General features: G+C 55.3%; 2 protein-coding genes across 4 annotated transcripts in view; one reads left to right on the forward strand and one right to left on the reverse strand.

Annotated features, from left to right (window-relative positions):
* Positions 1 to 8,322: 8,322 nt before the first annotated feature.
* TFF3 (trefoil factor 3) lies at positions 8,323 to 11,933 on the forward strand. The gene is made up of 3 exons (XM_060640518.3): positions 8,323 to 8,455; positions 10,033 to 10,179; positions 11,346 to 11,933. The coding sequence occupies exons 1-3, from the start codon at positions 8,374 to 8,376 to the stop codon at positions 11,357 to 11,359; spliced, it is 243 nt and encodes an 80-aa protein (XP_060496501.3). The 5' UTR covers positions 8,323 to 8,373; the 3' UTR covers positions 11,360 to 11,933.
* A 6,756-nt stretch (positions 11,934 to 18,689) lies between these two features.
* The window catches only part of ABCG1 (ATP binding cassette subfamily G member 1), an 81,195-nt gene continuing 80,059 nt past the window's right edge, over positions 18,690 to 19,825 (reverse strand). The window contains exon 17 of one of the 3 annotated variants that reach the window (XM_078452740.2): positions 18,690 to 19,736. In XM_078452740.2, coding sequence (XP_078308866.1) covers positions 19,538 to 19,736 — 199 coding nt within the window. In that variant the 3' untranslated portion in view covers positions 18,690 to 19,537. The remainder of the gene's footprint in view (positions 19,737 to 19,825) is intronic. The other 2 variants (XM_078452738.2, XM_078452739.2) reach the window with 2 other exon arrangements.

Below are 19,825 nucleotides of genomic sequence, written 5' to 3' on the forward strand. Positions count from 1 at the left end.
AACCACCATTCTGCAGTCACTGTATATTATTCACATGCATATCCGTGAACAGTGTGTCATGTTTGTTATTGTTGTTTAAATCATCAGAAATGGTATTATAATATGCAAGCTTTTCATCTTACATTTTATACTTAACTTCTGAAATTTATCCCTATTGATAAAAATCAGTTTGATTCATCCATTTTAATGTGGGATGCATTCCCCTATTGATAAGCAATTAGGTATATTATTTTTTGAGAGAGAGAGAACACACAGGTACGTGTGTAAGAGTGGGGAAGGGGCAGAGGGAAAGAGAGCGAGAGAGAGAGGGAGGGAGGGAGGGAACATCTTAAGCAGGCTCCACACCCATTGTAGAGCCAGATGTGGCACCTGATGTGGGGCTCAATCTCAAGTCCATGAGATCATGACCTGAGCCAAATCGGGTGCTCAACTGACTGAGTGATTAGATTATTATTATTCCCGATTTCTTCTTATCAAAACAATACGCACTTGTTCCATTTACTAGGAGTTGTCAAAATGGTGGTCAAAGTAGATGTGCTAATTACACTCAGCGACTTTGAGGAAGAGTTCCTATTTCTCTATACCCTTGTCAGTATTTCATGATATGGGTACAAACCATGTGAGTGAAATGGTGTGTTAATGTCAGTGTATTTTGTAATTCCCAACTATGAGTGACACTGGGCCTCTCTCCATCCTTTACTTATGTGTCTATTTTCAAAACCGTGTTTGTCTTGCTCTCGTTGGTTTGTAGAAGTTCTTTATGTATCTTTGATAGTGATCCTTTGTCAAGTACATTGGTTTCAAATATCTTTTCCTAGTTCGTGGCTTGGCTTTTTTATTCATCTGTCATGTCTTCCGGAATAGATAGCCTTCATTTTAATCGAATCAAACCTAACAACTGTACCTTCACAATGTGCACTATTTTAGAAAATCCCAAGAAATCTTTAAAGGATACAAAGTTAATATAAAAAAATGGATTGTGTTTGGGGTGCCTGGGTGGCTCAGTCGGTTAAGTGTTTGATTCTTGATCTCTGCTCAGGTCGTGACCGCCCAGTTTGTGGGAAGGAGCCGTTTGTCCGGCTTCATGCTGACAGCATGGAGCCTGCTTGGGATTCTCTCCCTCCCTCTCTCTCTGCCCCTCCCCCACTCGTGCATGTGCACGTGTGCACATGCTCTCTCTCTCTTTCAAAATAAATAAACTTAAAAAAATGAATGGTGGGGGCACCTGGGTGCCTCAGTCATTTAAGCGTCTGACTTCAGCTTAGGTCATGATGTCAAGGTTCATGAATTCGAGCCCTGCATTGGGCTCTCTGCTGTCAGCAAGGAGCCTGCTTCGCGTCCTCTGTCCCCCTCTCTCTCTGCCCCTCCCCTACTTGCACCCTCTCTCTCAAAAATAAATAAACATTAAAAAAACAAGAATTGTGATTTTACATGTTAGCAACAAACAATTGGAAGTAAAACAATCATCCGTGGATAAAGGCAATTTTATTTCTTCTTTTGTGATCTTTATGCCTTTTTTTCTCTTGCCTTACTACATCTATCAGAACCACCATGACAATGTTAAATTGAAATGAAGGTAAGAATTCTTGCCTCGGTCCCAATCTTACGGGAGAATGTTCATTTTTCTCCACGAAGCATGACACTGTGATGTTTTTTGGTAGATGCCCTTTATCAGCTGTAAAATATTCCTCTCTACTCCTCGTTGTCTAAAAGTCTTCATCATGTGTGAGTATGAACTTCATCAAATGCTTTTAAAGCACTCATTGAAATGATCACATTTTTAATTTTCACTTTCTTTAACTAATGTGATGAATTGCATTGACTGATTATTTGATGTTAACCCTACTTTGTTTTCATTAGATAAACCCTTCTCATCCGTGGTGTGTTACTGTTTTTGTATGTTTCTGGTTCAGTTTGCTAATATTTTGTTAATATTCCTGATCTATGTTCATGATGGTCTGTCAGGGTTTGGTATTAGGTATATGTTGTCCCATAAAATGAGTTGGGAAATGGCCCTTCCTCATCTTTTTTCTAAGTTTGTCTAAGAAGGGAGCTTGCTGATAGAATCAAACAGTGAAACTACCTGAACCTGAAATTTACTTCGCAGAAAGGTTTTTTGATAGGAACTTCAAAATTTTCCAGAGAAATAAGGCTATTTAGATTTTTTACTTATTCTTGTGTCCACTTGATAAATTGTGTTTTTCAAGGAATTTGTCCGTTTTATCTGAGTCATCAAATTTGTTGGTGTAGATATTAATTAATATGAATATTATTCTGAACATAACCTGATTTTCCTTTTAATGTCTGTAGGGCTATAGTGATAGCCCATTTTCATTTCTGATATTAGTAATTTGTGTTCTCTGTCATTTTTTTCTTGATCGGTCTAATTAGAAACATATCAAGGGGCATCTGGGTGGCTCAGTCTGTTAAGCGTCCGACTTCGGCTCAGGTCACGATCTCACAGTTCGTGGGTTCGAGCCCCGTGTCAGGCTCCATGCTGTCAACGTGGAACTTGCTTGGGTTTTGGGATTCTCTCTCTCTCTTTCTCTCTGTCTCTGGCTCTCTCAAAAATAAATAAATAAACTTAAAGAAATGTATTGTTTTTTTAGCCTTTTCAGAAACCCAGCGTTGTTCATTTTTTTTCTCGTCTGTTTTTTTTTCTTTTTTATTTCTGTTAGACCTTGTGATACTGTCCCAGAGGCTTTGTTTATTTCTAACCCCTTTGCCCTCTGTTCTTCCACCGTGTGAGGCGGAAACATCTGTGAGCAAGAAAGCACCGTCTGTGAACCAAGAAGACCGCCCCAGCAGAAGGCGACCGTGCTGGTGCCATGACCCTGGACCTCCAGGCTCCAGAGCCATGAGAAATCAGCACTGTTAATAAGCTACCCCGTCCATGGGCTTCTGTTACGGCAGCCTGAGCACACTAAGGGCCGGACACGCACCCTCGTCTCCACACGCAAGTTGCCCATCGGCGCACCCAACACGTTAAGTCAAAACATGGCGGAGCCTGACCCACTCATGTTTGACCACACGGCTCGTGTGGTTTCCGAGCTTTGCCGAGTGCCTGTTCCTGTGCTCCATCAAAGTCCACGGACTCGAAAATGGCCACCATCCAGTGCGGGGGCTGGTGGGTGGCCCTCTCGGCAGGTGGCCCTCACCCCATTGGCTTAGGACGATCGATCCCTGTTTACAAGTCTTCTTAATCATTAAGCATAATCATTACTAGTGCCCTGCATGCTCTGAGAAGCGTCCCAGTTTGGACAAGTCATGACACGGTCACCTCCCTAAAGGGTCTCCCCTGGCCTCGAGGCGGGTGGAGGCTGGCCCGGCTTTGACCAGGATGTGGGGCTCTTGCAGCTGCCCTCCCGCTGGTGTTGTCTTAGCCTCCCCTGAGACGAGGAAGTTAGAACGAAGCCTCCATGGGGATTATTTGGGTGAGGTGCGGAACGCAGGAAAGGATTCTGCAAACATTGGTGATTGATTACGAAGGGCCGGTGATTCACAGAGACCAGCAATGGAATGTGCACAGGGAGGGCGGAGGCAGGCCCGGGACACTGTGGAGGCACAGGCCTATGGTCGGACAGGGTCTCAGGTTCAGGGGCGCCAAGCGCCAGGCAGAGGTCCCCGGAAGCCCAGCCAGGGTGGGTAAGGGGAGGGACCCGGGCCCGGGTCTTTTAACTGTGTTCTTCCCTCCCCCTTGTGAGAAAATTTCCAGAGAAGGTAGATCTCAGAGCCAGATGCGCTGAGCCCTGGGGCTGCCATAGCAGAGGCCATCACACTAGGTGGTTCTGGCCGCAGCAGGAAGTCTGGCCGCAGCGGGAAGTCTGCCTCCTCCAGCCCTGGTGGCTGCACACTGCCCTTGGCATTCTTGTTCTTAGCTGCATCACCTCAGCCCCCGCCTCCGTGGTCACCTGCTGTCTCCCTGCGTGTCTGTGTTTCTCTTCTTACAGGGACACCAGTCATAGTGGATGAAGGGTCACCCTGCTCCGGTCTGACCTCATCTCAACTTAAATAATTACACTTGCAATAACCCAATTCCAAATACGGCCACGCTCTGAGCTTCCAGGAAGGGTATGAATCTGGGGAGGATGCTATCCATCCTGGCACTCTTGGAAGTCACTTAGTGACAATGATTTGATTCACAGGCAAATCTGAAGCCCGAGAGCACAGGGGCTTGTCCGGCTCGGCTGGCAGGGGACCATCTTCCGCCCTTCCCCGGCTGTCCTCCTGGGACGCGGCTCAGAGCAGCGCTGAGGGCTGGCTTGCACCAGGTGCCAGCTGGGGGCACATCCACGTCCCGGTGTCCGTGTGCTGCCAGAACCTTGGCTTCCTGTTGGAGCCCATCCAGCGGCTCAAGAAAGGCCCATCCGGGTCTGAAAGGAGGGGCTGTCAAGGAGGGGCCTGGCGCCCCAGGCACATCTGCCTCCCGGCTTTTAGTTCTGTTTATTCCTGACTTATCTCTGTTCCTTTGGGTGTCCTGGTCATCGGCTAACTCATGGCTGGGAAGCTTCCTTGTCGTAACAGCACCTGGGGTTGATGCAATAGCTCAAACCCAGAGGCGCTCCGGGGTGAGGGGTGCTGTGGCCGAAACCGCCAGCTGTAGACCTTGGGCTAAACATTGGTTTCTCCAAAACACCCCCGGGGTTTGTCACATACGCCTGCATGTAGCAGGACAGACAGTGACCCAGTGTTGGGAGCAGGAGACCCTAGGTCTTTGAGGGGCATCCTAGGGCTCCTGGCTTCTGTTCTGACTCACCAGGACCCTCTGTCCTCTCCCCCTCCCCCTCCAGAGTTGTGGGGAGACTAATCTGCACAACTCCACTCCCCCGATTTGTCCTCCGAGTAAACCACGCCAAAGACGGGGGCCTCCAGGAAGGGTCTGGAAGTCTCTCTCCAGGCAGCAGGAGGAAGCTCTGTGCAGGACACAGAGGGAGGTGCCCACACCCAAGGCAGCTGTGGAACGGTATGACAGCCGGTGGATAGGACTCTCCCCAGGGAGGTGTGTGATCCCAGGGGCGAACCCAAGCGCCCCGATTAACAGGACTGCGGGTCCACCCCTCCATCCGGCTCTCTGCTGGCTGGAGGAACCAGGAGGGACGGTGCTAGTGAGCTGAGAGGTAGCCCGGAGCATGTAAGCCTGGGAGGCCACGCTGCCTCTGTGTTTGTGTGGGTTAGCAGTGCCTGTCTGGAGCGCCCTGTGACCCTCACCCATCTGGGAGCTCCTATTCACTCTCAAAGCCCAGTTCAGATCGCTCTCCCAGGGAGAAGCTTCCGCAGTGTATCACAATGCACGTGTCGAGGCTTACTCTCCCCCGTGGGCTGTGGGCTGTGGGCTCTGAGGCCAGGGGTGCCGCCCGGGGTCCGGAGGCTCCAACGTTAGCAGGCCACCCACCTTGCCCTTGATCCACGGTCAGTCCACGCTCGTGACATATACATGCCAGTGGCCATGCACTCCACAGGTGGGAAGGTTGCAGCCCCAGCACTCAGGGCCAGACGGCCTGCTTCTGGACCCGTCCAGGAGACCCTCACCTCACCTTCCCTGGGACACCAGAGCACAGGGCCCAGGGCAGGTAGGGGAGGGATCCCAGGACAGTGCAGGCAGAGATAAGGCTTCAGAGCAGGAGGAAGGAGAGAGATCCCAGCAGGTGCCAGGATGTGCTCACCCTGGGTTCAGGGACGCCCGCGGCAGCCACCTGTCAGGGTGTGGCTGGCGACCAGCTCTGGCCCTGGTGTTCGTTCACTCCTAGAAGTTGAACCACCCCCCTCCCCCCGCCCCGAACAAGGAGGCTGGGGTAAGGCAGCGAGCCCACGAGCTCTGGAAGGCAGGGCGGGCTCTTTGGATCCCATCCTCTGCCCCTGGGTCAAGGGTTCCCTAGCACCGAGGAAAGGAACACACAGGAATTCCCTCCCCACAAACATTTACCCGACGCTCCAGTGCCCCTGTGCCAGTTCAAGCTCACTGTCCTCTGACCCAGCTGTGCTCCTGCTGCACGCCCCCCCCCCACCCCCGCCCCGGCCAGACCACAGCTGCCCTTGTATCACATCTGGGGTCCACGAGCCCAGACCCCCCGCCTCTGCACCTGCCGTGCCACACCTGCTGATCGCCGTGTGTCCCCAGGTGCCTGGCTTAGCTCTGCATTACCTAAGTGGGCAGCCCTGTGGATGAGGTGCTACGGGACAGGCTGGGAAACCGACGCACAAGTGGTAAAGTGACCCAGGACCAAATGTCTCACCTTCCCATCATAACTACCACATGGCCCGGTCTCCCCACGGAGGACTCTTCAAGGACAGGGATTTATCACTCATCCCAAGCCCCAGGCTCTGTCCACGTGAACTGAGTTAGACTGAAAGCAAAACACCAGCTGTTTTTTTGCGGTGGTGGTGGTTCTGGGCACTGGCTGCAATCTGAGGGGTCTTCCCGAGCTGGGGGGAGGCAGGGGACCAGCTCCGACAAGGCTCCAGCTCCCCCGGTGATTCTAAGTGCAGTCGGATAGAGGCCAAGGCGCTCTGACGGTTCAGATAGGCGTTCCCTCTAAGCCCCGTTTCTGGGGTGTTCGCATCTTCCTGAAACCTGGCTCAGCTCCACGACGACGCCGGGCCTGGGGGTACTGTGGGGGCAGGAAGGCAGCGGTCTGGCCAGAAAAGGCTCCCAGGGATTTTCTCTATGATGACCATTATTGTAAATATTTATTTATTATTTTGAGAGAGAGAGACAGAGACAGAGTGCAAGCAGGGGAGGGGCAGAGAGAAAGGGAGACGGAATCCCAAGCAGGCTCCAGGCTCCGAGCGGTCAGCACAGAGCCCAGCGTTGGGTTTGAACCCATGAACTGTGAGATCATGGCCTGAGCCGAAGTCGGATGCTTAACCGACTGAGCCACCCGGGCGCCCCATATAATGATGTTTAATAACAAAGACCTTGCCATCTGTTAGCTTGGGTGCACGCTCTCCTTCTGGGAACAAAGCAAGCTCTGAAAACAACACAGACTTTGCTCTGTCTTCAGCCTGCCCTTGTCTTGGAAGGAACGGGAAACCAGACGGTGAGCCTCGCCTCGGGTCCGTTTCTCATGGGCTTGCTGCACAAGGTGGGCCCCAGCCCTGTGCCGGCGTGTGCACGGTCAGGCCCCGTCAGTCACCGGGTGGAGAACAGCTCTGTGCACAAACTCCGGGGTGGCCCAGGTCTCCCTCCGACCCCACCCCCCTACCTCGGGGGCTGAGGCGACCAGCCAGGTGCACCTGCTCCGGGTCCGAGACAGCTCCCTGAATCCCAGGTCTACGAGAGTAACCCCTGACAGGCACCTTACATTGTGAGCCATAGTTCATTCCTCCGGAAAATGGGTATATTTTTCCCCACCTTGTTTTGACAGGCTATTATAAAATAATCTCCTTTATTTAAAAAAAAAAAAAGCAAGCTGAGCAAAGGTATCCAGTAAGTTCTCATTTGGCTTAAAAATGTGCTTAGATCTAGAGAGAGCATTTCTGGAAAAATACCTAAGAAAGTGTTAAACCGATACCTCTAGACAGGAGAGGGCTTTTTTGTATCGTGTGATTTTTATTTATTTATTTTTAGTTTATTTCTTTCGAGACAGAGAGAGAACAGGGGAGGGGCACAGAGAGGGGGGGAGGGAGAGAATCCCAAGCGGGCTCTGTGCTATCAGCACAGAACCGGCCACCGGGCTCGACCTTACAAACCGTGAGATCGCGACCTGAGCCCAGATCAAAGAGTCTGACGCTTAACCGACTGAGCCACCAGGCGCCCCTGCACGGTCTGATTTTTCAAACTTACTGCGTGCATTCTGTTTTTATCAAAAGATTACAGTTGATTACATTAAATGTTATCACGATAGCGAATTCGTTTATTCAACACATTTATTAAAGTGTAGTTAATGGTAGAAATAAGTCTTACAGGAAACAATACAAAAAGAAAGGGTGGGAATTTCAAGAGTTTCGAAGGAGAGACGAGACCCATGCGCACAGTGCTGACTCGCTGACTTTTCAAGCACCTGAGGGTCTGGGATTAAGTGGCCTGGGCGCTGTGGCCATGGAGGTGCTGAGCCTTCATCCTGGCCTCCAGGCCGGGCTAATCCCGGCTCCCGGTAGAGGACTGTAACCAGGAGACTGGAGCCTGACCTCCCGGCTTGCTTGCTGCCACAGCGGTGGGGTGGACTTGCTCTCTCCCCCGCAGGAAGATGGGCCGCTGGGGGACTTCACAGTCCCGTGCAGGCAGAAGCAGGTGCAGCCGGAGCCAGAGGGAAGGGCCGTCCCCAAACAAACAGAAGGCAGAGCCCTTGTACAAACACAGGGGTATAAATGAGTCTGCTCGGCCGACGCGGCACGTCCTCTGAGCAGTCGGGTCCCCAGAGCCCGCCCGTGACCATGGAGGCCAGAGCGCTCTGGCTGCTGGCTTTGGTCCTGGCCTTGGGGTCCTCCAGCTTGGCTGACGAGTATGTGGGCCTGTGTGAGTACCGTTCTGACTTCGCTCTGTAGGAAGGAGGGGCCATGGGGGGGGGGGTGGGGAGGACATAGGAGGAGGAGAAGAGACGCTAGGTCCGGGCTTGGGGGGTGTGTGTGGGGGGGGCTTTCTGGGGGCTAGAGGAAAGTGATCAAGCCCCCACATTGATTTATAATCGCCATTTACCAGACACGCATGTTCCTTCCCAATAGCCCTACAAACTGGGTCTTGCTGTTTTACAGACGAGGTAGCTGAGGCTCAGAAAGTTAGTAACTGGCTGCAGGCACCCCCTCCCCGCCAGTGTTGAAACCGGGATTAGAACCCAGATCTGCCTGGCCGGCCGGCCACCCCACCGCCTTCTTGGCTGCAGATTTCTGAGCGATGGTGTAGGTCTTCACGCACCGTTCTGGCCCACTTGCAAGGCAGAAAGGAAAGGCCGAGGAACACGGTTTCCTGAAGAGCATTTTCAGCACACGGTTTTCATTTGGCCGTGGCATTGTCCCTGCAGGTGGGGGGAGGGCGGCTGTCCCACCCACCCAGCTTTGAAGAAATTAGGGTGTGGCTCTTATCAGGGGCCAAAGGCCGTGGTTCCCAAACGTGGTGCCTGTCAGAGTCACCAGGACAGCTTTGCGACCCCTACAGCCCAGGATGTGCCCTTCGTGCCACAGTGCCTCTGGGATCCCAGTGTGAGCAAATCTGGCTGGGAAGCCAGCGGGTTGAGGCATTACCGCCTGGCACAATAGAGTGGGATTTTAGACAGTTCACATGGTTCTGTTTTCCTAAGGAAAATCCCATTAGGCAATGAGGCCGACTTGGCGGAACTTGAATTTTTTTTTAATGTTTATGTATTTTTGAAGGAGAGAGAGTGTACAGGTGGGGGGAGGGGCAGAGAGCGAGGGAGGCACAGAATCCGTAGCAGCTCCAGGCTCCGAGCTGTCGGCGCAGAGCCCGACGCGGGGCTCGAACTCGTGAACCACGAGACCGTGACCTGAGCTGAAGTCGGACGCTTAACCAACTGAGCCACCCAGGCGTCCCAGATTTTGCAGAACTTTAGACACTATGGGCTTGCTTCAACAACGAGTATTGAGGACAGAAGGATGTCCCAGGAGGACGTGACCAGCCAAGTGCCTGTGGGACAGGGGGACACAGGAAAGAAATGGAAAATAGCATGCACTGTGGTTTTCTGTACTGAACGTACATCTCCTCTTACACTATTCATTTTTTTTAAGAGGACAGTTTGTGTTGATAACACAGTGAAGGGGAATTTGTTTCGGGGTTCAGGAGCCCCCAGATTCCCACGGGTTCCTGCCAGCTGGAGGGACCCGAGGCCCATGGACTTCCCGACAAGGCTCCAGGGGCACACGAGTGAGGGGGGCGCCCTGGCAGAGGCCAGAGTCCCCAGAGAGCATACAGAAGTGTGCGTGGGAGGAGGGTGCTCCTCGAGCCGATGTTGGGGTGCGGGTGGGGTCACGTGCTTCGAACCCAGAGGCTGGGGGCGGTCGCAAACTTGCCAAATGAAGGCAGCAGCCAACACCCCGGGCCGGCAAGGGCTCCGGCCGCTGACCGGGCTTTGTTTGGGACAGCGGAGAACCTGTGTGCCGTGCCGGCCAAGAACAGGGTGGACTGTGGCTACCCCCAGATCAGCCCTGAGCAGTGTGTCAACAGGGGCTGCTGCTTTGACTCCAGCATCCCCGAGGTGCCTTGGTGCTTCAAGCCTCTGCAGGACACAGGTGAGAGGCCCCGCGAGCCCCGTGTCCTTCCCGGGCCCCCCCGAGAAGCCTCCAGATCCCCAGGAAGCCGCGCGCACCCGGGCGGGACGGCCAGCACCGTGACTGTCCATCGGGGAGGGGGCCTCAGCCAGAGGCGTCGTGCACAGGGAGGTCAGCTGCCAGGGGCCGTCCCCTGCCGTCCCTTTGTTTGGCGGTTTGTGCGAACTATGAAAGCAGTCTTTTCAAAAAGGTGCTCAAAGTCAAGGCACTGTGTCCAGGGAACTAGTTTAAAAACCATCCTGGAGAGAAGTGGAAAACACACGGGTTTGGGAAGTTGGGCCGACATTCGAGGCCTCTCTCTGCAAACAAAGCATCGTCATCTGTGACGCGCTCCCGGCAGACGGCAGATGGTGGCAGCACCGGGCACGGAGCCCTGGCGCCTGTCCACGCCCCGCGACCTTTCCGCCCTGCCCCCACCGCGATGCACCCCTCCCTCCCTCGGTGTGCAGCGGGGTGCGGGACGGCCGCCCTGGGGAACCCCACCTCGGCCGCGAGCAGGTGTCTGTGCACGTGGGTGGTTCGTAGCCCGGCTCCCCGGTCCCACCTCGAATCTTGGGCGTGAGGTCTGCTGTGAACCCCCTGGAAGTCCAAATGCCAGCTCATCTTCTGAGAAGGGCACGGGCTCCACCTTCCTGGAGCCAGCACTCGCCCTGTGTCCCCCCCATAAGCGGGGAGTGGGGCCGCAAGCCAGCGGAGGCCGGCCTCCTGAGCAATGATGGGGCCCTGCCCACGGCCCTGGGGCTTCCTGCCCCTTCCCGGCAAATCGGGGCAGAGGCCCAGATACAGCTCTGGGACCAGGAGGGAGCTGCCTGTTGCCTCGCTGCTGGCTGTTGCCCTACTTTGGGGCCCCTCAGTGGGGGCGATGGGGGGGCTACACCCTTTCCTTTGGGCGCTGGTGGGGGCCTTGAGATGATGTCATCTCATTGATCATCTGTCTGAACCCCTGTGTTCTGGTGGGACACGTGCTATTCTCCACGAGGCCGGACCCTCAACACTTCTCCAGGGACTGGGGGAGAATACAGCCCAAGGCACTGACCTTGGAGGCTGTCTTGACCTTGAGAAGCCGGGCACCTGGTGGGTGGAGCCAAGGCTGGTGGTGGTGATGCATGTCTGCGCTTTGCTTCCAGAATGCACATTTTGAAGCGACGCCCACCGGCCCTGGACACCCTGGAATGCGACCTTCCATGCTCCGGGGGACCCTGCCTGCGTCCTCTGAGGGCCGGCCGCGGCCGCTCCTCCCTGCTTTTCTCCCACCATGCTCCTGGCAAGCCCTTCCGCTGAAAGCTGATGCCTGGGGCCTGATGGCTTAACGAATAAAGATCCTGTGCTCAGCATGAGGGCTGTGCCTCATTCCCGAGACTCCTCTGTGCTGTTGAGTTTTATTTCTGCCAAGTGCATTTCCTTTCTCAGCCTCTCCCGGACGGTGGGGGGTGGGGGGTGGCAGGAGGGTGTGATGGCATCTCTAGCCCGGGGCCTCCCCAGGCCCCGAAAGGCAGGTCCTAAGGAGATGCCCCTTGCGTGAGGATGTCACAGGCCCCAGGCCAAGCCCTGACACGACAGGGAGCCCGAGTGGCCTTCTCAGCGGCCACCACCTCGTGTAAATTCAGAAAAGACACTGCAAATGTAAGTTTCAAAACAAACAAACAAACAAACAAAGATCATTAGTGTCTTCCTTGGGGAAGAGAGCAAGCCAATAAAGCCATCTTCCAAACTGGCACTTTTCTGTACTTATTTGCAGGTCAAGTTTAACACCTGTGACACCTCGGGCGGCTTTCTTTTTCTGTTTTCTTCTGAAAATGGCTGCAGCTCTGTAAGGGAGCGAGTCTCACCATGACGATCCCGTCCCAAGTCCTCACGGGGTCCCAATGACGCCTAGACACAGAGCACCCCACCTCCTGCCCCCTCTCCTCCTGGGACAGGTGGCTCCCCGCGGACTGTCCCCCCCACCCCCACCCCCCCGCAAGGCGGGTTTCCAAGGTGGAAGCCAAGCGCGCAGCTCGAGGAGATGCGCCGCCTGGTCCGAGCCACCCTCCCACTGGAGAAGAGACCCCAGTTTCCATCAAAACAACAAGGTTTGTTTCTGGGCCGTTGGGGCCAGGCCCCCAGAGCTGACTCTATCCCTGGAAGGGACATACGGTTGCCCTTGTCTTACAGATAAGGAAACATTAGGAGAAAGACTTAAAAAGACCCAGCCAGTGGCTTCTGCTGAGAGGGGACCACGTCAGGACGCCCAGGCCTCTGAAACCAAAGCTCTGTGTGTTCCTCGTAAAGCCCAGCAGCTACTCCTGCCAGGCCGAGGGAGGGAACCTTTCCAGAAGCATCTCCGACCAAGCAGCACGTGCAAAGTGCAGCTTCCTCTCCTGGGGACGCTGCTACCCAGAGCTGTTCTTGCCCGGACGCCCCCCTGGCTCTGCCTTTGTGTCCCTTTCTCCTCACAGACCAAGCCCGGCCTTTGAGGCCAGGCCGGATCTTAGCTGGAGGGGTTCAGGGGTCACCCCGGGCTCTGGGCCTTGGCCTCAGGCCATGGCGATGACCGTCAGCCATGGTCCTGGTGACTGGGCTATGCCACACAGCCTGCTGGGTGAGGGGAGGGCCACGTCCTGGCCAGTGACAAGGGACAGCCCCCCCCCCAACCACGGAGGCACAAGGACCCCAGACCTCGGCACCCCGCCCTTCCTGGATGCAGCTGCGGCCCAGCGGCCATCACCCCTCAGAGACAGTGCTGTCACCACCCACAGTGTCGTCACTCGCTGGCCAGATCAGAGCTACCGCTTCTCCTTCTGAGCCCTGGACATCCCGGTCCTGCCCACTACCCCCACCCCCCAGGCAGCGTCTTCTGTCCTGTTGTCTTGCATTCTGGGCCCCAGTCTTGACAGGGTCTTCCCGGGGAACTCGGAGAGACCCCAGGCCAGACTCACACACGGAAACAACCTTCACACCCAGCACAGGGGCCTCCTTCCAGAGACCTCGCTGCTTAGGAGAACCATCTGGAGGAGGGGGACTTGAGTGTTTCATCCTGGGGCTCACAGGTCTTTCCTGAACCTTCCCTCTGTTGTTCCCACGGCGGGCGCAGGGGGGTCGTCACGCAAGTCAGGCTTTGGACTGTCTGCTCCATGCTCTTTGGGGGTCCTGGGCAGTGTGAATGCTACCCCCCCCCCCCCCCCACAAAGCCAACAGCTTCGCGAATACTTCAAAGAATGGATCCAGATGATAGAGCCATCTGAGAGGCTTCCGAAAACCTCAGAGGCCAGGCCATTAGATCAGGCTTGAGGGTGGGCTCGGCCCCGGCCCCGGCCAGCCAGGCAGAGAAGCTGGTCACCTCCATCAGTGCCGGGCGGACGCCCAACAGCGAGAGCAAAGTGGGTTGTTGGGTGGGCGGGGTCTCCAGGTCAGAGATTCGGACGCTGACCCAAGGTTCAAGATTCTTCCTCTCTCCAGCCTGTGTCAAAAACGAAGTGAACAAGCAAAACCTGTAGCTCACCTGTCCCCACAAAGCCTCTGGGCCAAAAAGGCCACAGACATCTGGGGACCCTGCCAGGCCACTTTAAAAAAAAAAAAAAAAGACTCCACTAAAAATATCATTCATCTTGATCGCTGAGTTTTAGGGCAACCTTCCAATTTTGTGCCTCTCCCTCGCCCCGTCTTGAGCCCATGGGGGCCATGATATTCTCATGCACAAGTTCACAGAGCACCAGCAACCGGCCAGACCGCCGACCGCCTTGGAGGGAGATACCCCCAGCCGCCGCTCAATCCATCCACCTCGTCCGAGCCCCCAGGGCCCACCGGCTCCCTCTTCAGGTCACCACGAGTACTGCGGCTTCCTACCCATCGCGGCTGCCACCCTACCTTTCTCCCCTTCTAGAAAAGATGTATTAAGATCCCCCATCTCTCCGCTACACCTACCTCCTGCCGGCACCTCTTGAGCAAAACCCCATTTCCTTGAACACCCTCAAAACTGCATAACGCACACCTAAGTCCTATAGTTAATCCTTCCTAACACCTTCTTACTGAGATGCCCCATAATGTGCTGTGTTCCTGTGGTTTTTGGCAGGAGGACGTCGTCAAGACAGGCTGAAGGCTTGGTGGGGTGACGGGGGCGTAGGGACACATGGTCTCAACCCGTGGTCCTCAGTGGGGCCTTCACGGCCATAGGGGATGTTTGGAGATCTGTGGGCATGTCTCTTAATGCCATATGAATGGGGGGAGGGGCTGCTGGCATCGAGTGGGCACAAAGCCAGATATGGGGGGTCTGCAGTGTGCTGGGGGGTACTGTGGACGGCCAGTGTCCTGTTGGACGCTCAGGCAGCCACAGACCTGTTTGTAATGGTTGGAGACTAGAAGTAGGTTAAAATCCTAGCACAGGGGCGCGTCGGGGGCTCAGCCGGTCAAGCGTCTGACTCTTGATCTCTGCTCAGATCATGACCTCACGGTTTAGAGGTTCAAGCCCCATATCGGGCTCCGCACTGACAGTGTGGAGCCTGCTTGGGATTCTCTCGCTCCCTCTCTCTCTGCCCCTCCCCCACTCACTCTGTCTCTCTCAAAATGAAAATAACAATAATAATAAATGAAATGAATAGGGGTGCCTGGGTGGCTCAGTCTGTTAAGCATCCAACTCTTACTTTCAGCCCGGGTCATGATCTCACGGTCTATGAGTTCGAGCCCCACGTCAGGCTCTGCGCTGAGAGCACAGAGCCTGCCTGAGATTCTCTCTCTCCCTCTCCCTCTGCCCTTCCTCTGCTCTCTCTTTCTCTCAAAATAAAGTAACTTAAAAGTATTTTTTTAAGTCAATAAATGAAATAAAATAAAATCCTAAAAGCAAAGTTGTTGTCAAGTTTGGATATACCAGATTTCCCAGGAATGCAAGGGAAGCCTTCTGCGTAGTTCGGAGCTTTGGCTGAGTGGGTCATTCCCGACACGCCATCACCAGGGACAGTGCCCCACGTGCCTTGTGACTTGTCCACCCTGGGGCTGCCTGTATCCTCGGTGCCTCGATGCCTTGCATCACTCGTAACAAGGAGGGGGGGTTGGTGCAGGGGCGAGCCCCCGCCCTCACCTCTGTCTCCTCCTCCAGCTCTGGCATGCACAGCTACACAAACATGTAGCATTATCGCCCCATCATTACTTTCCCTTTACTTCTCATTTTTTCTAGGGCAGGCTGCATGTTTGTTTCTTTTAAACTCTGTGTGTAGGCAGGTTATTAAGTTATTAAGTATAAAACTATTAGGTATAACTTCAGTTCAGGAGATCAAAAGGGGTCTTATGAAATCCTTGCTGTAAAGAAGGGGGCTCTGCTGGGATGAGACTCCCCACCTCCCAGGGAGGCCTCTTGCCGCTTCTTGCCGGGGTCCCGAGCAAGACAGCCCCAGGAGACCCCTGCCTCCCCCGCCTCTCTTCGTTCCCGTATTTTCAATCTGAAACCTGGGTCATGGATTTGAACTTAAAAAACCCCAAAGGCTGACAAATGTGTTCTCTGGTCCCCAGGACAACCTCCCTAAAGCCCCTCCCCCTCGTCCCCAGTTCAGATGAGGGAGGGTCACCAGGCCCACAGAAGCGTGGATAACATGACCTTGGCTCCCACCTGCCCGGTACCCTGTACCTTTACTTCCCATTCAGGGGCCGTGCTCCCTCTTTCCCAAACAATCCATTTCTCCCCAGTATCCCTGCAGCTGTGGAGGCCGAGTGGGTAAAACCTGGGGTCATGAACCCCCAGCCCATACTGCTGAGCCCAGCCCCGCCCAAAGCGCATTGCTGGGGCCCAGAAGCGGGCATCCGGGAAGGGGTGGGGGGTCTGTGCCCCTCCAGGGCTGTGATGGAGCCTGGTGAAAACCCTAAACCCCATGGTCTGTCTCTTGCTCACCCCCTGGTCCCTCCCTCTGTCCCCACTAAAGGATCAAGGGGTTCAGTTCCAACCCCAGGAGATCTTGGCTGACCTGACCTGCATGTCAACGTGTGTGCCCTCGAGGCCCAAGATTCCTGCAGGGATGACTGACACCCCCTCACGGCCCCGTGTACAAACCCACCTCCAGTCTCCACCAATTAAGGGGAAACTTTATCTTTGCCAAAATTTCAAAGTTCCTCCTTCTCCTCCTGTGCTTGAGCCTAACCCAGGTGTGGCCCATGCCTCCACCTCCCACCCCTGGAGATCTCCTCTGTGCTGGGGGAGAGAACAGATTGGAGGGGAGGACGGTCGCAGGGAAGCACTTGGCGCCCTGCCCCCGCCACGGACGATGAAGCAGCGGCCCAGCCTTCTTTAAGGCTCATTGCTGCCCCCGCTACCGTTCACATATTCCACTTCAGTTAGCCCCACGGCAGCCCTGCGAGGTACAGATTATAAGTGAGCAAGTGGACGCACAGAGACGTTAGGCCGAGAGTCCAAGGTCACACAGCAGAGAGAGGGACCGGAGCCCAGAGTCTGGTTCCAGGGTCCGCAGACACTCCCCCAGCAGCTCCAAGCTCTTTGAGTAGAGGAGAGGGGCTCCTTCTCAGTTCACGGCCAAGGCACTGGGTGGGGTAGTCCGTGGAGGGAAGGGGGGGGAAGAGGCAGATGGCTCCAGCAGTGGCAGTGGCCGGATGGCGACTTTGCGTCCTGCCAGAGAGAGCTAGAGGCAGCCCCCCGACCTGCAGGCTGCCGAAGGGTCTTTGAGGGCATCCCAATGTCCTGGGACCCCACCCAGGTGCACGCTAGCCCAGGGCAAGCTGGAGGGACAAGAGGAGCAGATATCTGGGGGACGTTTGCGGAAGCCACCCACCCCAGCCCCCTGGGACTCACTGAGCAGTGCCCCCAGGACAGACCAACAAGGACCCCGCCCCCTGGTGGAAGCCAGGACCCCGCAAGCCCCCCAGCTCACTGGGCTGGAGAACCCGGACCCAGTTTACCCGCAAGTTCCCGGGTGGGGGCAACAGAGAAAAATCAGGTCGCTGTTTTGCACAAGGAGTTTTGGGGTGAAGGTGAGTTATGTGTTCGCTACACACCTTGTGTTGCTGCCCCAAGTCTGCAGCTGCCTCCCGCGTTCCCAGGAGCCGTGGGGAGGCCAGCCCGGGCAGGAGGAGGCGTCCGGACAGGGGCCTGGCTCCCCGAAGTGCCCCGTGTGTGCACAGGGCAGGGTGGCCTCTGTCGGCTGGGGTGTCTTTCCCCTTTGCCCTGGGTCTGACCATCTCCAGGCGCCGCCTCACCGCGGCCGATGCCCAGAGAGGTTGTGGACGTGGAAACTAGGCCGGACGGAGCACCTGGCGTGTGTCAGATGGCGACTGAGCACACGAGACCTGCAAACCCACTGAATGCTCCGGAAGCAGCCGCGAGGCGGGGGGGGGGGCGTCTCCACCTCCTTGGCAGAGGAGGAAACAGACACGGAGCCAGTTAGTAATTTGGTCGGGAGTTTGCAGCCAGCAAGGCTGGGCTGTGAGGACATCCCTACGGCAGGAGGCCGCCCGGGGCTCGGAGCCCTTCTAGAAGAGCGTGGTTGGATTACAGCACCTGCCGTACATAGGCCGTTCTGGTCTGTTCTCAGCCACAGCAGTGTCTGTCTCCTGACACTGGCTGAAGAAATTAAATAGTTCCTGTGTTTCAACCTTGTGTAGAGGCCCCGCGGTAATCTGCTAGGTTTAAAAATGAAACACCCAAATCCAGACAAACCAAATGGGAGCGATTTCCTCTAATTACTTGCTTGCCAGGAGCCAAAGGTCCCCTCCCCCCAAGCCCAGTTCTGCCCCTGAGTCCTACGGGGCCCGCGGAGGTCTCCAAGGGGTGCAGAATCTTCCTGGGGACTTTTAAACAACATTCTTGGCTGGGGACAGCCGGTGTGGATAGAGCGCCCAGAGAGCGTTAACCAGTTTTAAAATTGGGGGCTAGAAAGTGCTACAGTGTGGGCCGGAAACTCTTTTTCCCTTTTCCCCAAACTGCAGTGAGAAATCATATATTTATTCTTACTTTACTGATGCGGAAGTTGAGAGAAATTTACCCGAGGACCCAGCCTTGCTGAGGTTCAAAGCTGGGACGTGCTGACTGCTCTTGTGGGGGCTACACGGACACGATCACCCCCACAGCCTCATCAGGCTCCCTGGGCACTCAGCTGACACCGGGGCCCCCACATCGTGCCCCATAAGCCTCCTACCTGCTGGTCAGAGCTCCTCCGAAATTCACACCCACCGTGGCCATTAAACCTGATTATTATCTCCGGTGATGTGTACATGCCTTCCCCACCTCTTGAGTTTAAGTACAGCTGGACACTAAAAGTGTGGCTTTAAGGGACGCCCGGGTGGCTCAGTCGGGTAAGCATCTGACTCTTACTGCGATCTCACAGTTTGTGGGTTCGAGCCCCGCGCTGGGCTCCGTGCCGACAGCGTGGAGCCTCCTTGGGATTCTCTCTCCCTCTCTCTGCCCCTCCCCCGCTTGCCCTCTCTGCCTCTGTCTCTGTCTGTCTCAAAAATAATTGAATAAACTTAAACAAAAATTTTTTTGAACCAGTGCGGCTTCAACATTTATTTGGTAACGGTTCCTTCTGCATAGGCTGCGTGGCTCTGGATCGTCCCGGGATATGTTGGCTTTTCACTGGAATTCACACTCTCTTCTACGGATCTTCAAACGTTCAATGGCATACAGAAGAAGGTTTTTGCTTCACACTTAGACACGAGGGTCAGACTGGCGACAGACTCCGTGGGGAAACCCCGAGAGGGAGGGGGTCAGGCGTCGCCGGGAGTCTCAGAACTGCTGAGGGTCTGGCACCTCTGAACGCAGACAGGGAAGGCACGAAACGGGGTGGGCAGGACCTCAGACCATGGCCAAGTTCAGACGAGGTGTCCTAGCGAGGCAAAGTGCCCCTTACAAGAATCCTTTCTGGGGGCAAGAAGGGCCCGGCACCGTCGCCATGTTGCATCGTAAGGGGCATCGGCTGGGGGAGTTCGTCCACCTCTGCCGGACTTTCTCGGATGGACTTCTCGACGGCGTGTGGCCCAGGAATTGTCACAGAGGCTCCTCTTTCGCTGTGCGTTTTCTCTGAGGCCCTTCCGGAACCTGGGCTGGAAATCCTCCCCTCGGACCGCTGGCCTTTAGGGCTGAAGAGGTGCGGTCGTGCCCTGGAAAGAGACATCCTTTGAGCTTCAAAGACCCCGTCGGCAAACTGGAGACAGCGGCCATGGAGACATCAGAGCGTGTTTGATAGCTGTGGCCGCAAGATGCAGGCTGGGAAAAACCTGGAAAGCCAGAGCCGGCACACCTTGGTCGGCCTTAACGCTGTGGGGGGAGGCGGGGGTCTCAAACCTTCCCGAGCCGCTGGCAATCCTTCTTAAGTGTCAGAGGCTACTTTTGAAAACGAAACGAGCTTTATGCTAATTGAAAGAAGCCAGACGCCAAGACGGCAAGAGCGTGACTGCATCTCTGTGACGTGCACAGAACAGGCGCATCCAGAGACAGGAGGCACGTTCGCGGCTGCCGGTGACGGGCTGGTGGTGGGTTTCTTCCGCAGGCGACGAAAGAGTTCGGAAACTGGAGACTGGCCACGGCTGCACGAGTCTGTGAGATCCTGGAAAGCAGTGAACCGTACACGTTAACAGGGCAAATTCCACACTGAATGAGCTCGCTCTCTCTCTCTCTTTCCATATACGTTATATA

This window comes from Panthera onca, chromosome C2 (genome assembly GCF_046562875.1).
Source record: "Panthera onca isolate mPanOnc1 chromosome C2, mPanOnc1 haplotype 2, whole genome shotgun sequence".
NCBI lineage: Eukaryota > Metazoa > Chordata > Mammalia > Carnivora > Felidae > Panthera > Panthera onca.

Excerpts from the sequence above, each read along its gene's own strand:
- TFF3 (XM_060640518.3), top strand. The coding sequence starts at position 8,374 with ATGGAGGCCAGAGCGCTCTGGCTGCTGGCTTTGGTCCTGGCCTTGGGG. Across the intron at positions 8,456-10,032 it reads TGACGAGTATGTGGGCCTGT|CGGAGAACCTGTGTGCCGTG; the intron begins GTGAGTACCGTT and ends TGTTTGGGACAG.